This window comes from Gouania willdenowi, chromosome 10, assembly GCF_900634775.1.
Source record: "Gouania willdenowi chromosome 10, fGouWil2.1, whole genome shotgun sequence".
NCBI lineage: Eukaryota > Metazoa > Chordata > Actinopteri > Blenniiformes > Gobiesocidae > Gouania > Gouania willdenowi.
Window position 1 is genome coordinate 37,673,729 of NC_041053.1, and position 20,088 is coordinate 37,693,816.

Here is a 20,088-nt window from a genome sequence, read left to right on the forward strand (position 1 = left end):
ACTTTGAAATCAAATCATTATAATTGATTATAACATTTAAACAATTATCAAATGCGGCTTTAATTGCTTTTTTTTTTTTAAAAATGCTTTCATTGTTTGCAGTTACTCTTAAAGGTTTATTTTTAAAGGTACTAATATATAAAGGAAAATCAAGCCGTTTTTCTCTAAAAATGTTTTGTTGCAAAAAAAAAAAAAGAAAATACATAAACCGTACTCCATTTTCATTTGTAATCTTTTATTTATAAACATACAGTATATGCTATAAATGCCATTGCATTTAAACATCGAATTATTCTCTATATATGATAGTGTTTAGGTAAATATTACAATAAATACAGAACATCCCATAATCCAGTCTGAATATAAAGCTCCGTCTCTAAGATCCTGCTAAAAGAGACTCAGTCGAGATTAACTCAGAAGTTAAATGAGGATAAACATAAAATACTGAATTAAAACCCAGAGGAGGAAGAAGAAGCTAAAGCTACAGCTCAGGAAGAGGAAGAAGAAGAGGCTGCAAATCATTTGGTTTTAGGCTTCAACGTGCACTTAGTTTTTTTTTTTTTTTTTTTTTACATCCTCGACAGAAAACACGTTTTTTCTTAAACAATTTTAAAACAACAACAACAAAGCGAGTTAAAATGTGCAGCTGCAGCGATTCAGTTTTTCATCCAATCAAAAAATTGCACTGGTGCATCTGCTGCTGGTTCACTTCTTATTTTCTTCTTCTGTTGAAACATAAAACTTAACAAGTGGGTTTCAAAAAACAAAACAAAACAACTAAAATCTAATAAGAAATCATTGGAAATACGTGAAAAAAAAAAAAAAAAAAAAAAATCAAACTAAAATCTGAACTGCTAAACATTCAAAATTAAACATTATTGAATTCCTTTGTTTGTTTATGGGTTTTTCAACAATTGATCAGAAGTTAGTCTGCTTTTCATTTTGAAATAAACCACACGTAATGCGTAACGAGAATGCATAGCAGCCTGCTTGTATATCTGCAGGTAAAGGTGGAAACACTGACCGTATGTTCCTCACCTCCTGCTCCAAAATAAAAGAGAAAACATCCAATGGCTGCATGGCGCTGCTTTCCTAAGGCACAGTGAAGACGAACGGGAGGAGGAACAAACCAAACCTGCTGTGACCAAAAAGCACAAAAACAGCTTCCATGCCCTAAACCCACATACTGGAATCTTTTAGAATGGTATTCTGTGCAGCTCCAGTAGGCCATTGTATGGGTAAGAGGATTAATAATAATACAATATGACTGTATAATGTATTTATGTCTAAATATGTTTCTGTTTGTAGTTGCACCGTTACACTTAAGGACACTGTTTGTTTTATTCTTAATTAGTGGTGTAGCACAGCACTCAACCTTTTCAGCCCGCAACCCCCAAAATAAAGGTTCTATAGACCGGGGACCCCCACTGTAGCTGAAGGTGGTTGAACACAGACATGAACATTGAAGAACAGTCATGTGGAGACAGGACCATCTATAAGGGGGAATAAAGGGGAGAGATTTGTAGGGTCCATCCATGGACCCTACAAATCTGTGATAACCACATTTATTTATTCATCTGATTAATCTTCACTGTTATCCAGGAACGTTTAGTATTGGTCGTGCCATAGTATATAGTCATCTTAAAGATGTAAATCCTTGCTTTAATCATAAATAAAATGGGTTAAAAGTGACCGGAAATGGTGGTGAAATGGAATTTAGAAAAAACACAGAAATTGGTTAAAAGTTGCAAATTAGAGTGGCCAAAAATGGACAGAAAAAGTGGTGAAATGGTTAAAGTGGCAGATATAAGTAGGAACAATTAGTTTAAACTGGCAAATAATGGGCATGACACGTCTTGAATGTGGTTAAATTGGAAAAAACAAGCATGAAATAGAGGTTAAAAAAGACAATTATGGGTCAACATATGCGACATTAGGTGGAAAAGTGGTGGAAAGAGTTTATAAGTGCTGAAAATTGTCTTGAAAGTGGAAAAAATGTATAAGGAGCAAAAAATGGCAAGAAAAGTGATGAAAATAAGTTAAAATATGGCAAGTTTGGTGTAGTTGCAGAGAAAAGATAAAAATAAGCAAAATGGTGCTTGAATTGTTAAAAAAAAAAAAAATATTCTTAGTTTCTTAAAGACATCTGGCGACCCTCTCCCAGTGTCTCACAACCCCCTCCCAGTGTCTCGCAACCCCAAGGTTGAGAACCACTGTTGTAGCATAACTTGATGGGCCTTATTCGGGTGATTTCAAAATAAAATATCAATCTCATCTTTTTTGCACCTCTTTGGATCATTATAACATCAAACGATGATAAAAAAGGCTCTGAATGATTAATTCCATTAAAATGGAATTAAACGATGTTCATCTCAAACATTCACAAGCAGGAAACGATCATCTGTGTCCATCAAAGATCAGAGTTCCTCTCCCAGTTGTTGTTGTTTTTACCATGCGGCGCATTTACAAGCGAGAATGTTTTCTTCTGGTGAATCCTCTACAGGTCACATGATGGGTTTACAGTGGTTATTTTAGCTGCGGTGGATGGATGGAAAGCTCCTGACACACTGTGCACGAGTTAAAAGGAGGAGGAGCTTCTTCCAGGAGGAGAACGTCACAACGTGGTCGGCTGTCCGGCTGCTGGAGAAACAACAAACAACTTCATGTGAAAACCTTTCCTGCCTAAAGACCCTTTGTTTGTAAACATTGTGATGTATTTTGTTGGGCGGGGCTTAGCCTGGAGGCCAACCACCATAGACATTATATAAACACTAGATGACTTACCCACACTGTTAGACAATGGGGAGCGGCGTAGCAACGTGGCGGCCATCTTACCTCAGACAGCTGTCCCCGCTCATTACATCGATGTTAATGGTGCATGTATTATTTAAATAACCATAACTCAATTTCCAAATGGCAAGCAGCATTTTTAACATGTACAAGCATCCTACGTCATAAATATGTATAATAAGGGGAGTAATAAGGCAAACCGTTTGTAAACCCCTCAATATTTCATTGAGTTAAGGGTATTTTTGTTTAAGCTGATCACTCACCTTCTAACAGCTACCGTAGAGCGTGTCAGAACATCAGAACGTCAGTTGTCTGAGGTAAGATGGCCGCCGTTGAGCAACACTGGTGAATCCTGCTTGCATTATCTAGTGTTTATATATATATATATATATATATATATATACATATATCTATGCTTTAGCCAGCGGTGTTTAATGTTTTTGCCTCCAGCCACATCACTCGTGACGTGGGCCATTAAGGAGTCTATGAGCCAGAGGTTACCAACCTTTTTCTGCATGGTCATGACCCCATTTTGACTGTATATCACATTTCTGGCGACGCCTGGAGACTTTTTTTTTTTTTTTTTAAATCATGCTTGTTGTAGTGTGTAACAAACACAGATGAGCCGGTATTAGTGCACAGAGTGACAATATGTGCCAGCACAGATATTTTATTTTACTGCATTTTATGTCAATTAAATGTATATTTGTGAAAGTGAAAGTATAGAAATACAATAATTTAAAGATTGTGTGTGGTGTTTTCATTTGAAAAAATTAATTCAAGAAATAAATCTTTTATTTTTAATCATGAAAAAAAATTCAAAAATTAAAAAAAAAAAAAAAAAAAAAATTAGACATTTCAGGCAACCCCATTTTGATTTTTATTTCCAGGCGACCCCACATGGGGTCATGACCCCAAGGTTGAAAAACCCTGCTCTAAAGGACACTGCTGCAATTAAAAAATAAATCACATTTTTAAAATGCATTTTTTATTTTATTTTATTATTAGTAGACATTTCAGGCGACCCCACATGGGGTCATGACCCCAAGGTTGAAAAACCGTGCTATAAACAGTATCAGTTTTTCATCATAGTTTTTGTGACAATGACTAATTAAAAAAAACAACATTCATTAACTAATTATGAAACAAACTATAATGTTGATATAATGTTGAATTTGGAATGTATTCAATCAAAACAACTTTAGTTTGGTGGAAGGCGGGACAAGCCGGTAAGTGATCCAATAGGAAGAAAGCTAATTTACAAACATTAATACCACCCAATATCAGTTGATAAATGGTAATTTCATCTTTAAAAAATGTGTAAACTTTTACGCTTTATAGTTTAGTCGATTATATCTGTAAAAGATTTAGTCGACTAAAATCCTAATACCATTTAGTTGACTAAAAGACTAAAACTGAAATAGTCCTGATGACTACATTTTGACTAGGGATGTAACGATTCACTCAACTCCCGATATAATTCGATTCACGATACGATTCTCTCACAATTTATTTTACAAAATGAGAATGTAGAGAAATGACTGAAAAATATTCCTTTATTTTTTTTTGGGAAAAAAACTAGAAAATACTGTACTATTTTCCTTTTATTTTTCATTGTCAAAAGAATCCCTTGATAACCTATTCAAAGCAATGCAATTTAACTAAAATTAATCTTGAATAAAATAAATAAAGGAATAATACAAATGAAGAAGAAGCCTATTCATTTAAATTCTAGTTCTATAGTAAACAATGCAAAACTCCATAATAGTTATATACACGTAATATTACAGATATTCTTTCGGTGCTAAAGGGGTAAGGAATCATTTATGAACATGTTCAAGAGTAGAAGGCGGCCAGAAATAAAGTAGTAGCAGATTCCGCCCGCAGCCTACACTGTTAAACAAGAGAAGGATAATATATAGCGCCCTCTGTTTAAAAAAAGTACTGCGATTCAATTTTCAGAATATCGATGTGAACCGTGATACCTATGAATCGCTTTTTAACTGCCATACAATTAATCGTTACATCCCTAATTTTGACTAAAGCTAAGTTGCATTTTTGTCAAACGACTTGACTAAAACTGAATTAAAATTTGCTGTAAAAAAAGGAACACGGCCTATAATCTATGGTTTTAATTTGAAAGTGTCTTATCCTGTCCATCTCTCCCAAACCAGGCTGGATTTTCACAATAAAAGATACACAAATGTTTCTGTTTACAGTGGATCAAAACACACGTAAAAGTTTTCTAATAAATTGCACTTTTTACTTTCTGTGTGTGTGTGTGTGTGTGTGTGTGCGCACACGTGTGTGTTTCCTCGTTTGTGAGCAGTAGTTCCGTGCTCAGGTTATTAAAATCTGAATTTATTCCTCTGTGAACGGATGAATTATGGCTCACATTAGCAGACAATAACATAAGACTGTTCCCAGTTTTAATTTGAAAGACATTATCAAACTTTCTTTTTGCTGTGGAACAGGAGCCGCACGTAGAGCACAGCCACAGGGTTAGAGTGAGTTTGATGGATGTGTGGAGAAGAAACACGCACGCACGCACGCACACACACGCACGAGCACGCACACACAGTAATAAAAAAGGGAAAGAGAGAGATAGATAAGTAGATAGATAGATGCTGTAGATAGATACTGGAGATAGATAGTGTAGATAGATACTGTACATAGATAGATAGTGTAGATAGATAGATCGATACTGTAGATAGATAGATACTGGAGATACATAGATAGTGTAGATAGATACTGTACATAGATAGATAGTGTAGATAGATAGATAGATACTGGAGATAGATAGTGTAGATAGATACTGTAGATGGATAGATAGTGTAGATAGATAGTGTAGATAGATACTGTACATAAATAGATAGTGTAGATAGATAGTGTAGATAGATATGGTAGATAGATGTTCAGTGAGGATGACGACGCTGGGACTCACAGCGGGAGCGGATGTAGCACTGGTGGCAGTTAAGGAGGCCGTTTCTGATCCGTACGTCCGTCCCTGTGGTCGTATCTCCCAGCTGTCCCTTACACAGCCCACACTGAGGGAGGGAGGGAGGGAGGAAACACGCGCGCGCACACGCACACACACACACACACACACACACACACACACACACACACACACACACACACACACACACACACACACACACACACACACACACACACACACACACACACACACACACACACACACACACACACACACACACACACACACACACACACACACACACACAACTTTGAATGCATTTCCTGATCCGGCCCACATGGGAATAAACAGGACTTATTCCCATATATGACATGATTATTGTGCCCTATAGTTTACACGTATACAATACAAAACAAAATATTGTGATGCCGGTGAATCCAGCCTTGGTGTTGTTCTGTGTTGCCATGTCTGGGTTGCCACGTTGGGTGTTTCCCGTGTGTGTTTGCCGCCCTGGGTTGATGTATGTGATTGTGACGTTTCTTTTTGTTGTGTCCTCACTCTCGCGTTAGTTCGTGGCGGGCGGGAGTAGAACGAGAGTTAGATAAGTGTTGGCGGGAGGAGGAGTTAGTTCATGTCTGACAGTGTGGATGGTGTGTGTAACAACACTGTGTACGATTGTCCTGCTCTATAACCAGCAATTAAAAGCGACTTCTGACAAGACTTCAGCAATCCTTATTTCACGGCTCATCCACACTACAATATGTAAAAAACCGACAATATTCAAGCAATGAGTGATTAATATCAGTCCCAACAGGACGTACACTTTCCATTTTCTAGATTTTGTGACCATTTTTTTATTTAATTAAGGGAATATTATGTCATAATTTAAGGAACATTTAGGATTTTGTAAGAGTTTTGATTTTTCTGAACTGTAATATAAGCACCTGGAAAACTGTGAGCACCTGCAAATATTGTTGAGTTTAATTTACAAAATGATTCATGTTGTCTCTGTCATTTTCACTTTCTATGTGGGCCGAATTGGATGCTCTAAAAGGCCAGATTTGGGCCCCAGGCCTTGAGTTTGACACATGTTCTTTAGAGCATCCAAACCAGGCTGCAAGAGGAAAAAACAGGAATCATTGTGTAATTTAGGGGCTCACTGTTGTCACTTTTAATCACAATCTAATCACAATTGTCAAGTTTCCTATAAATCGTGCAATTTATCACAAACACTCCCCAAAAAAGCTGCCCAAATTTACACACACAATTCATCACTGTAACCTCATTGCTTGATTGTTGTAAATATCTAAATCATATTTGTATATTTGTATTATTTTTTGTAAATATCTGTATCATATTTGTTTTCATTTTATTATCATCTATCCTACTTTATTTTCTACTACTGTCATGTGTGTGTATCTGATCCCTATTTTTAACAGTATTTTACTTAATTATACACTTATTTATTATTTATTCTTTCTTTCTTCTTTGTTAATGTTAATAAATTATTAATTTTAGATTAATAAATGAATTCTGATTCTGACAAGCATTGATCACAAAATCTGTCATTTATTGCTTATTGTCGAGGCCTTATTTATTTACTGTATATATTTATGGAAGTGCAAATTTGGAAATGAAAATGTTAAAATTGCACTTTTTCCACCTAAAATGTGTGGCCCCAAAACTGGCCAATCACTGTTGTATAAAAACCAAACCCAGATGATAAAAAGGCCTTTATTTGGAGCAACCCACCTGGAAGCAGTGGATGTGGAAGTAGAGGCTGAGTGTCTCTATAATCATAGCTGCTCCTTTACCCAGAGGCTGAGCACAGCTGGAGCACAGCTTCTTACCGCTGACCGACCTGCAGAGGAAGACGAGGAGAAAGAGGAAGAGGACAGAGAAATGCTCCACTCACAAACACTTCCTTTGTTTGTCTTTTGTTTTAATGACGAAATAAGGAGGACAGTTGATCAATCAGGGCAGATCAAACACTAAATATGATCATTGTGTCCAACAGAAGGAAAAACATGTCTTTGTAAACATATTCATTCAAAAATCATTTTATTTGAACTGCTCATTTAATTCATTTATTTATTTTTAGAAAGCTTTGTTGTATTCACACTGATCTTTAACTATTCTGTGGTTCATTAGGATTTGTGCGTTTCCCTTTAACAAAACTGACATTTTACTGCAAATCCTTGTAATCTCTGCCTGACTCACATCCCCGCCCCCCTTTTTTATTTTCCTTTTCTCTTTTGTTTTAATTAAGTATGTACGATTATATAATATCTGATATGTGCAAAAATGTGTGTGAGCGTCTCTGTGGTGTGCATGAATAGTTGACTGATTATGATGCACAAAATACATAATAATGTGTTGTAATACAAGGGGTAAGTGTTGATTGAAACGTTGTTCTATTGTTATATCTCCTAATAAACAAATTAATAATAAAAAAACAACTATACTGAATGACACATACAGCAATATTTTGTGGATTTTTTTCTAACACTGGCATCAATTTCCAGAAAAAATGAATAAATACACATTATCTTCTCCTCCTCTGCTGGAAAGGCATTAAAATTCTGCACTCGCTTAGAGCGATTGTTCTGCAGTGGCACGTTATGAATCACGTGTGTGTGTGTGTGTGTGTGTGTGTGTGTGAGATACCTGTTTGGTGCAGGAGGCAAAGTGTCTGATGGTGATGGACATGCTGGGGGAGACTTGGATGATGATGATGATGATGACATGTGATTATCAACAAAGCCGCTCCTGAAAATGGACAGCAACATGATGAAGGGACGCCATTGGCTACTGGAGTCTGACTGGAGCCAATCAGAGCTAACCTGGAGTCAGATCCACTGAGAGATGTTTGTGTTGATCAGAAATGACGTCACATTGAAGGAAATACGTTTTTTTTATGATGATTTCATGAAGAAGTCGTTCAGATTTTAACACCTTTTAAAACTCAAACCAGGTCTTTGTTATTGTGTTAGCTTTTGAAAAGATGGGAGGATTCATGAATAAACGACGCCACCTGCTGGCACAAGAGTTTGAATATTATTATACATCAATTTTATATAGCGCTTTTCTGGGTACTCAAAGTCGCTTTACAATGAAGGGAGCAGTGTCTTGCTCAAGGGCACCTCGGCAGTGCTTGAGAAGTGCCCTGGCACCTCTCCAGCTACCAGAACAACTTTTTGGACCATACTGGGACTTGAACCGGCACCCTCCGGTTCCCAACCCATGTCCCTACGGACTAAGCCATGCCGCCACGAATACAAGTGTAGCAAATCTTTACAAACATAATATAATTATAAAGATAATAATAATGAGGATAATGATTTTGTAACCATATATTATCTCTTTCCTTTGTTTGATTTTTTATTTTTTTAGTATTACCTCCGCCAAGCGTGAAGCGGAGAGCGTTAAGGTTATGTTTTTGTCTCCGTTTATCTGTCTGTCAATCTGTCAGTGGGTCTGTTAGCAAGATAACGTTTAAGTTTCAAGTTATGAACGGATTTGGATGAAATTTTCAGGAAAATTGATAAATGGGACAAGGAACAAGTGATTACATTTTGGTGATGTAATGGCAATTACAGGCTCCCAAAAGTGTGTGTATATATATATATATATATATATCCCATTCATTTTCCCATCCACACTGTGGAACTTTTTGTTTATGATGTCATAGGTTCTCTCAAAACATGCTGATGATGTCATCAGTGTTCCAATTAGGAAAAGAAGAGCAAAAATATAACTGGCATGATTTGTAACAAGGTTGCAATATTTGAATACAAGTATCTGACAATTAAAAATATAATTGTTATTTAAAATACTAAAGGTATGTTTTGATTATCAATGAATCTAATAGTGAATATAAAATCAATGTAGAACTAAAACATATGGTGGAAATCACAAAATGGGCGGAAACGAGCTGCTTGGCGGCGCTCTGCGAGTGGTTTTCTGGTTATTATTATTTTCTCATTGTGGTTAATACAACCACATATTATTTTGATCAAATCAAATCAAAATAATAATAATAATAATAATAATAATAATAATAATAATAATAATAATAATAATAATGTTTTAGCTGCAGCTCATGTGCCTGTATAAATTATTTGACAGTTTGCATTGAGGACGACTGCGATTCAGTTCATGCGCAATGAAAATAAATATGGATCTAAACTGAAGAGTGACTTTTTGAGTTGCTCCTGTTAGTGTGTGAAATATAACAAAGAGCGACTGTCAGTTGAAACGTAAAAAAAAAAAAAAAAATTGTCTGAGAATTGTCTGAATAAATGAAACCTTAACATATTAATGTAATCTTCCACTTTACATACTGAGCTAAAGGATCACTGAAATAAAATAAAATGTTTGACAAAAACAATGACAGAGAATTTATGATGTACAAGATTAGTTAATATTTTAGCCTGGAATGGAATTATCTTCAAATTTAAAGATGAAAGAAACATGACAGAGTTGTAGGATGGATTATTGGATCTCTGGTACTCACAAACATAAGTAAAGACAGCAAAATATGTCTCTATCCGTCATAAAAGTAAAGTTAGAAGCAAAAACATGATTTTTCAGTAATGCTGAATTTTGGAAAATGGCCACTAATGAGTATTTGATCTTAAAATATTTGTGTGGGCATCATAAATCAATGTTTAATAAGGTAAAAGGGACTGTTTGTGCTGAATATGGCAGCAACAGGTCATAATTTACGTCATATAGACACTGTATATATATATATATATATATATATATACCAAATACTCAATGATAATATTTTATTCTTTGCATTAAAGGCACAGATTTAGTTTCTTGTGAGAAACAGAACAACTTAATGAAAGACTTCTGACTGTGATGTGTAGGTCAACACACCTTCGTCCTCCTGCTGGTTGGCCAGGCTGACGGTTCTCTGCAGCCACTTCCTGGTTTCTCTTGGCTGGAGCTGAAGCTTTGGGCGTCGCCGTGGGAACCTTTTGTCCGTTTTGTACGTTGTGTGCAAGTACGTCTGCCTGACTGCTGATGGGACTCAAGCTAAAGACGACAAAGAGTGACGGAGGGATGTCACGTGGTTTAAATCAGCTGATATTCTGTGGAATGTGGAATATTCAGATATTATTGCACTGACCTCACAGTTTTCATGCTGTCGTCAGCAGTGCTGATGTCACTGGTTCGGTCGTTTTCTCTAAATTTGCATTCTGCACCCTCTGTGCTGCCTCTCTGTGGGAAAAAAAGAAAGAAACACAAATAATAATGTTAAGTGATTCGAGATGAACGATATTATCGACCGATAGCCATAAAATATATCAGCATTGGTTTTTCCACTGATATTTAAAAACTTATCTGTGATGTTGTTTTCTGCATTCTGCAGAATGATTTAAAACGCTGTACAAATATCTTTCAGTTTTAAAAGATGTAAAAAAAAGAGACAATTGAGACAGTAAAACACTTGAAATCTACTGTTACTAGATACATATTTTAAATTGATTTGAGTTTGTAAAACAATTCTAAATTTCTTTTATTTATCAGGAAGTTGTTGACAGTGTTGGTAACTGACAGACCATCTATGATTCTTTGTGTTCAATTAAGGGGCAACTTAAAAAATAATTACTGTATATTCTCCTTACTGTTCCTTTTCAGTTATGAGGGCTGTCAACTGAGTTGTGTCATTAATTGTATTTAGTGTATACGATGATTGTGTTGTTAATTATACACTTTCATGAAAAGAACAAATAAATTAAATGAAAATAAAATAGACAAAAAAAAAATACATATGGCACTTTTTCCATTGTGTGGCATCACATTAAAAGTTTTATTGACCTGTTGTTTCCATGGAGAGGTGGTGGAGTGGTGAGGGGATCTATGTATAAATCTCTGTATTAATCTGAAATTCAGTGCTAGGAAATATCAGCATATGAGATATTGGCAAAAAGCTGATATCGAGCATCCCTATGAATAATAAACATCATGCCGTGTGCTTATTACCGACGGCCTCTCCATCGCTTCCTGTTTGCGTTCCCAGTCAGCCAGTGAACGGATGATGGAGCTCTGAGTTCCAGGGTTGGAAGAGGGCTCCCCTCGACTGGGGGGGGTCAGAGGGGCAGTGGTCTCCTCCAGTATCCTTCGCTCCTGTTCAATAAATAATAATAATAATCATTATTATTATTTACACTGGTTTTCTGAAATGCAAATGATTTATTTCACAGATCCAACACCTCCTCATGGTAGCGCCTCTCCTCCTCCGCCACTTCCCGCTGCGCTCTCTCCCACTCCTCCGTCAGCTTCTCCTGCTCGCGCTGGTACTTCTCCTGTAACCACGGCAACGAAGACATGAAAAGCAGAACAGAGCTTCATCACGGAGGATAAATAACACTGTCTGCATTTAAAGCCTTGTCTAATGGAAGTTATACAAGCATGAGCAGTGATTATCCATGCATGATTATTATACAACACTCACTTTTATACTACATTTTATTTTATTTTTCTATGTTTGGAAAAAGCACACGCGTCAAACTCAAGATCCGGGGGCCAAATCCAGCCCTTCAGAGTAAATTGCCAACTAATTGAGTTGCAAATAATACATAAATGAATCAATGAAGCTCCACAATATTAGCATAGCTTGTATTTTCCCCACGCTTACTGTATATCACATGATGGCAGTCATTTTTAATCTGAAATTGTTAAAATAATTCTCAATTCTTATTATTCAAATTATTGCACAAAAAAATTCCCAAATTACAATAAAATTGGGCACAAAATCAAATAAATCGTGGAAGTGCAAACGAGAGCACAATATTGATTAAATGACTAATTTTCCTCCTACAATCTGCGGCCCACTTAAGATGAACTGCTCCGTATTTGGCCCCTGAATTAAAATGAGTTTGACATCCCTGGCATAAAGCAAAAACTGACAAACCTGCAGGAGAGTTTGAGATTTTCTTCACAATATGTATTTAAATAACTCCAGCATATTGTTCTGTGTGTTTCCTTTTTAAACACATTTGTGCAGAAAACCCCAGAGAAACAGTGACAATTGACAAAAAAAGCTACAAAGACAGCACAAAAACAGGCAAAAACACTGGCGTACACACTGCACACAATGATCACTCATTCATTGAAGGCAAGTTCATCTCACACAATCCAGAAATATTTGAAACAGAAATATGATTTATTAAACATGGCTGAATGCATTGTAAAGGATGGGATGACTTGAGATGCATCTCTTACATGCTGGAGAGAGAGAGAGAGAGAGAGAGAAAGAGAGAGAGAGAGAGAGAGAGAGAGAGAGAGAGAGAGAGAGAGAGAGAGAGAGAGAGAATGAGAGAGAATGAGAGAGAATGAGAGAGAGAGAGAGAGAGAATGAGAGAGAGAGAATGAGAGAGAGAGAGAATGAGAGAGAGAGAGAATGAGAGAGAGAGAGAGAGAGAGAGAGAGAGAGAGCAGCATCAGCAGCAACTAAAACCATGTCTCTACAATCCAGCACTAAGCTCCTTTTACTGCACACTGGCTCCATCTAGTGGTTTAAATGTATATTTGGTAAACAAGGAGGATAGCAGTAAACGCAGACATGAACACATGGACTCAGTGGTTCACTCGTGCATGAGTACACTTTACTAATGAAGTAAAAGTATCACTACTATAACTAGTAAAGCTTTGACTTTTTACTGGTAACACATTTTAATTCTGCTAGTGGGCTATTACTAGTTACCAGAGGTGAAAGTAATGGATTACACATACTCACGTTACTGCAATTGAGTTGCTTTCATGGTTGTTTGTGTTTCTTTTTTCGTATAATGTGCAAAATCAGTAATTTTACTTGTACTTAAAGAGTAACTAAACCCCAAACCCCAAAACTTTTTTCTGCTGAATACATGTGTATTTGGGTATTAAGTAGTGGTGTTGATTGATCCTATTCCTAGTACAACTTTTAACATTTCAGTAAAAGTATTTTAATTTTGTGTATTTCGACCATCGTGCTTCAGGGAGGAGGGTTTCTTCTGATCACAGCCCTCAGTGAGCTTTGATTGACAGCTCTAATGCAGAACTCTGCAGTGATGTTTTTGACTCTGTGCTTCAGAAGAGCAGATTCTGGTCTAATCAGAGGGTTCACCAAGCTATATGTGTATTTACAGACACATCATGTGTGTATTCCTGTCTGTCACTGCGTGTGAGCGGACGTGTGTGTACTTTTTGTCCCTGTGTGTGTGCGTCTTCGTGGTTTGTGTGTGTGTCTGTGTGTGAGGTGGTGTATTGGGGGGGCTCATGGCTGGGGAGCAGAAGCTGTTTACCCATAAGTGATAGAGTTGTGTGTGCGTGGATGAGTTTCACGTTGGGATTGTGTGCCTGTGATTGTTGTAGTTGAGCAGGGTTCATCCGTCACTGCAGCACGGTGCACTGCCTGAGTGGGCGTGTCTTTCTACTACAGCAGTAACACCCATAATCAAGGCAAAAATTTCCCCCCCTAGTGGCAGGTCAGCAGAAAGCAGCTACTCTTTAACTATAGTTGCTATCACTCATATCAAATTTATCCTCAAAGGGCATTCCATAGTTTTGGAAATCAAACTTTCATTTTCCTTTCCAAGAGTTTTAGTTTTCCATATATTTTCAATGTCAAAACCAGCCTTTGTTTACCGACTGCAGCTACAACATCAGTCCTACTGCTCGGTGCACACAAGTAGAAGCTCTGACGTGCACACTCATGCACCATGCCTGTGCACTAAACTCTACCTGCAGCATGCGCGCTTGCTCGTGCTGCCACTTTTCCTGACGCTTTCGCTCCTCCTCCGAGTCTAGGGACCAGCGGTCACCCTGATGGACCCCAGCACGCACGCACGCACACACACACACACACGCACACGCCCGCAGGTGTTCATGCACACGTTCACGCACACATCAAATACACGTGAAGACCAAAACACGGATCCACCATGAGGAACAGAGGGAAAAGGAGAAGGGACATAAATAGTTGGTCTACCACATTAGCACACGTCCAATGCTAGCCAAAGGGCGCCTACTAAGGAGAGAGAAGACACAGAAAGAGGTGAAATCACAAGAAAAGCAGGATCAGCCTACAAAGACAACTACAGCATCATCATCATCTGCCATGCCTAATTACAAACAAGACTTAAAATACATTAAAAAAACTGATTTTAAACACGATTTCTAAAGATTTTTCCCATGCGCCCAACAGGAAACAATAACCCAGCATGATATACAGTATATGGGGAGAGATTTGTATCAGAAATATTCACTAATATCCTCAATTTCCGCATGTGTTCTTCAGATTTTCACATGTTTTTCAACAAATATAATATATCCACAGCTTACTCATGTGTTTTATAATTTGTGTGTGTAATTATCATCAGTTATCATGTGTAAATCTTCAACTGTGTGATAAAAATCGGTATCTTCGTGTGCATGAATCTGAGCAAAACTGCGCTGCGTTTGACTCAAAAATAAATACACACGCCGGTCAATCCACAAATGCACTTTACACAATTCACAAACACAATTAAAGATTTACACATAATTCATGATTAATACACAAATTATAAAACACGTGAAAATTGCGAATGTATTTTTGAATATTTTTGATACAAATCTCTCCCCATTGATATAAACCAGTAGGAGAGGCTGCCAGTGGCTTTACTCACATTTCCATGATAATCCTTCTCCGTGTTTTCTGTGGATTGAGAGACATTGAAAACATTTCAAACACATGTGATTTAGAAAAAAACAAAACAAAAAACAAAAAAACAGGAAAACATGAAATGTTGGTTTGACAGCCTGTGAAGAAAAAAAGCTGAGGAGAGAAAATAAAAACACGATGGTCAATAGGGTGATGAATATATTCAGCATTTAAATGGTAAATGGACTTGATTTTATATAGCGCTTTATCACCACACTGAAACAGTCTCAAAGCGCTTTACATATCAGCTCATTCACCCAATCACTCTCACATTCACACACCAGTGGGACAGGACTGCCATGCAAGGCGCTAGTCGACCACTGGGAGCAACTTAGGGTTCAGTGTCTTGCCCAAGGACACTTCGACGCATAGTCAGGTACTGGGATCGAACCCCCAACCTCTCGATCAGAAGACGACCCACTACCACCTGAGCCACGGTCGCCCATTTAGTGGCTGAGATCCATTTAACCCTTGAGTAACACGATGCAATTTTGATCCTACACCTACACAGTCCAACTCTGCATTCAATGATCAGTCAAAGCACAAAAAATGAAACTGGTGTTATGTTTTGGAAGCAAAAGAGAAAAAATTAGTGCTCCAGGATGGAAAGGTGATCTCCTTGAATGGAGCAGATTACCTGCTGGAGCGAAGAACTCCCAGCGTACCTTAGGATTGCTGCATGCTGGTGGAGACCAGACACAGATTTGAAACTCTACAGTAACGTAAAAAAAGGAAACAAATATGCAAGTGGAAAGAAAAGAAGCAGAAAAAGGTAAAGGATAGGGGATAGAGGCAGATGCAAAAGGTTGCCCTGCGGAAGGATTCCATGGCTCCTCTAGAGCTTTAAACAATCTTCAGTCCTGATTTGGAAAGGATATCTCTGAGTTTTATAGTTTACAAAGCAGTTTGAAAAGTTACAAACAATGGGCCCTCATTAATCAACCGTTCATACGTTCAGATCTGAGCGTACGACGTGGATTCGGCCAAATTCAGCTTTGGTATTTATCAATTCTGATGTGAGCGTATACAATGATTAGATCTCACGTTAGGTCTGACCTCGTGTACGATAACCTGAGTGTGTGGTTCAACACCAAAAAATCTGACTGAGACTTAAAATAAAGTATTAAACAAGCTTCAGCCATCATTTAAGCATAAGCAGACACACATTCAGAACAGATCTAAACGAATTATTAAAAAAAAATTAAACAAAATTACATGAATTTTTAAAAAGTGCACATTATTGCTGATAACACTTTTCTGGTTTTCCTTTCACAGAATACCATGTAACCCCACTGGTGAACAGCTACTGAGCAGGAGCGCATATAGGTTCACTCAGATAAACACAGGCAAGGGACAACATTTAGTAATTTTTAAGGCTTTTTTTTTAAAAAGTGTTTTGATCATTCATTTTTTTAATGTGATATTTATTGACTAAAGCATGTGGACGAGGTTGATATAAACATCACATCCATGTGTCTCTCCAGGATCTCTGTTGTGAAGTTGGGGGGCAGACGTCTCCTGCCCAGCAGCTAATCGTCTTACACAGAGCATTTAAATGTGCTTCTTAAATTAAAGCTTTCACACATTTAAAAAGCACATCTTTGTTTTGCTCCACCTCAGATGTGAATATGCTGATTTTCATCTTGGAAAAGCTTCTTTTCTTGTTTGACCTCAGTGGGCGGGGCCTCCGAAACAGGAGGGCGGAACAAGTTAATGACAATCAAATTCAGCCTCCACATTTATCAACACCTGATCATTTATACGCTGGGATTGATAAATCATACATTGGTCCTGTCATACGACCAAATGTGAACTCAGATTTGCACCTATTTTCAGGCAAAGTTGATACATGAGGGCCATTGAATCTAACTAAGAAAGCACGAGGGCATTGAGGAATGAGCTCCAGGTATTTATTTACCTGATGGGCGATGTTCAAAAGACGTGGGTCCAGGACAGCTTAGAACCGACTCTGTGCTCTGTGAGGTGTTCTGAAAACAGGCAGCTGGATCCAGCTAGAACATGTGAAAAACATGCTTTGAATGATGATACGTTGTGTGGAAAAGTTTCTTATTTTTATATTGTTGTTATTGCTGTTGGATGTCCCACCTGTGAAAGCACTGAGGGGATCTGCTGTGAATTCACACCACACTGGACACGATTATAGAAGTTCAAACTGAGTTCTGTCTTTGCTTGGTCATGTTTGGCTTCTGAAACACAAAAATAAATCAGCTTTAACTGAAATCCTCCACTTTGAAAAGCAATCACAAGGTGTCCGTGTGTTGCTCAGACCTGTAGATTTTGTTTGTTGGTTCTCTAGGTTTGGTTTTCCTTCTTCTGAAGCAGCTGCTGTGGAATCTTCAGGAATCTTAAAGCTTTCCTCTGGTTTCTGCAGCGTCTGTTAAAGTTAAAGTAAACATGAATGGTGGAATATTTCAGCTGTGGGAAATCCAAAGGATTGCAAGCAGTTCATGTCTTATCTAGTCCTCTAGAACAGTGGTTCTCAACCTTTTTAGCACACGACCCCCAAAATAAAGGTTCCAGGGACCTGGGACCCCCACTATAGCTGAAGGTGGTTGAACACAGACATAAACATTGAAGAACAGTCATGTGGAAACAGGGTCATCTATAAGGGGGAATAAAGGGTAGAGATTTGTGGGGTCCATCCATAAAGTCAGTAAAATGATGGTCCATTGTTCTATGAATCTGTGATTATCCACATTTATTAATTTATCTGAATAATATCCACTGCTATCCAGGAAGTTTATTATTATTTGTGCCATAGTATACCTGTATAGTGATCTTAAAGATGTAAATCCTTGTTTTAATCAGAAATAAAATGGGTTAAAAGTGACCAAAAATGGTTGAAAAGGTGGTGAAATAGGGTTTTAAAAAGCACAAAAATTGCTTAAAAGTTGGAAATTAGAGTAGGCAAAATGGACAGAAAAAGTGGTAAAAAGTGTTAATATTGGAACAATTAGTTTGAATTGGCAAATAATGGGCATGATAAATCGTGAATGTGGTTAAACTCACAAAAATAAGCATGAACTATAGTGAACAAAGGTTAAAATAGACGATAATGGGTCAACACAGCAACATTATGTAGGAAAAGTGGTGGAAAGGGTTTATAATGTTTTTAAGTGGAAACAATTTGCAAAAAAGGCATTGAAATTTAATGAAGTGACAGAAATGGGAGTGATGTAGCAAAAATGTATTAAAAAGAGCAAAAATATGGCAGTGATGAAAATGGGTTACAATTTGGCAAGTTTGGTGTAGTTGCAGAAAAAGAGTACAAATAAGCAAAAATGGGCTCAATTTGTTCAAAAACCATTTTTTTTTCCTTGAAGGTATCTGTCCAGTGTCTCACGACCCCTAGGTTGAGAACCACTGCTCTAGAAAATCATTTTTACACAAACTGAAAATGTTTTTTTTTTAATAATTAAAAACTAGGGGTGGGAACAAGTCACTGCATCTCAAGTTATGTCACCAAAGTCCCGAGTCAAGGCAAGTCATGTCAAAAGTCCTCAACTTTATTTTATTAGTCCTACCAAGACAAAAGTACATAATTATTGTAATTATTATTATTCATATAATATAAACAATGAAATACTTGAACAGAGAGCATATTTGTCAAATAATAGTGATATAGTGCTTTCATAAACAAACCAATCCAACAATTTTTAAAGATCCATTAAAGGGTATCACTCTCTGAATCATTTTCTCTGCTAGTGCGCACGTCTCCGAGCCAAAAGGCTGAAATCTGAGTTAAGTCACGAGTCATTTGTTTTTAAGTTTAAGTGGAGTTGTAAGTCCTTCGTGATTTTGTCAAGTCGAGTCTGAAGTCGTCAAATCTGTGACTCGCGTCCACACCTATGTTAAAAACAGATTTTCTAGAAGTAAACAGTTATTCTGACCACTGGGAGTGAAACGGGCCGGTTTGAGCTGCTTTGTGTTTCTTTGGTCCTTGTTGGACTGGCGTCTCTGGCTGAGGTGTGCACGCTCTGATGAGGGTGTGAAGTGTCCGAGCACGGAGCACCGACGCCATTGTCTGTGGATATGGAACAGGACGCCTGAAACTGAGGAGGAGATTCTGTCGCTCGACTCCAAGGTGGGACGAGATTGTTGTGTTTTCCACTATCACCGTTGACTTGGAGCCGACCATCCACCTGGATCAAATAAGAAAGTTTTCATGGTAATATTAGTAAAGTCACTCAATAAGAAATTAAAAAACAAAAAAAATTTAATAAAAAAAAAAAAAAAAAAAAAATTAAACCATAAATCCTATATTGAATTTTGAAACATTTTTGGATCGTGACCCCATTTCGATATCACAAATTTCTGTCAACCCCAAATTACTTTTTTTCTCTATAATTAGTTTGGATCATGTTTGTTATAATGTGTAACAAATACAGAGTACTAATTAAGATTAGTGCACAAAGTGACAAGATGCGCCAGCTCATTTATTTTTACAGTGTATCTTATGTATTTGTTCATTCATTCTATTTTTCTTCCTTTTTCTCTTTCTTTTCGTCAAACTGCATTTTAAACTAGATTTATATTTGACAATACAGTTATTTAAGATTTATTTTAACATTTTAAAATATATTTTTAATCAGTCATTTTTAATCAATTACAAGACAAGACACTTCAGGCGATCCAA

At 37.2% G+C, this 20,088-nt stretch overlaps 1 protein-coding gene across 8 annotated transcripts in view; it reads right to left on the reverse strand.

Annotated features, from left to right (window-relative positions):
- Positions 1-2,092: 2,092 nt before the first annotated feature.
- LOC114470896 (LIM and calponin homology domains-containing protein 1-like) overlaps positions 2,093-20,088 on the reverse strand; it is a 94,298-nt gene continuing 76,302 nt past the window's right edge. For 4 of the 8 annotated variants that reach the window (XM_028459285.1, XM_028459280.1, XM_028459287.1 and 1 more), the window contains 14 exons: positions 19,343-19,594; positions 17,721-17,826; positions 17,538-17,638; positions 17,350-17,443; positions 15,397-15,425; positions 14,471-14,551; positions 11,959-12,051; positions 11,729-11,872; positions 10,872-10,963; positions 10,619-10,777; positions 8,399-8,500; positions 7,484-7,592; positions 5,735-5,837; positions 2,093-2,640 (listed from right to left, as the gene is read on the reverse strand). In XM_028459285.1, the coding sequence (XP_028315086.1) occupies positions 2,615-2,640; positions 5,735-5,837; positions 7,484-7,592; positions 8,399-8,500; positions 10,619-10,777; positions 10,872-10,963; positions 11,729-11,872; positions 11,959-12,051; positions 14,471-14,551; positions 15,397-15,425; positions 17,350-17,443; positions 17,538-17,638; positions 17,721-17,826; positions 19,343-19,594 (1,491 nt within the window). In that variant the 3' untranslated portion in view covers positions 2,093-2,614. Of the gene's footprint in view, positions 2,641-5,734; positions 5,838-7,483; positions 7,593-8,398; positions 8,590-10,618; positions 10,778-10,871; positions 10,964-11,728; positions 11,873-11,958; positions 12,052-14,470; positions 14,552-15,396; positions 15,426-17,349; positions 17,444-17,537; positions 17,639-17,720; positions 17,827-19,342; positions 19,595-20,088 lie in introns of those variants that run through there. The other 4 variants (XM_028459281.1, XM_028459282.1, XM_028459284.1 and 1 more) reach the window with 4 other exon arrangements.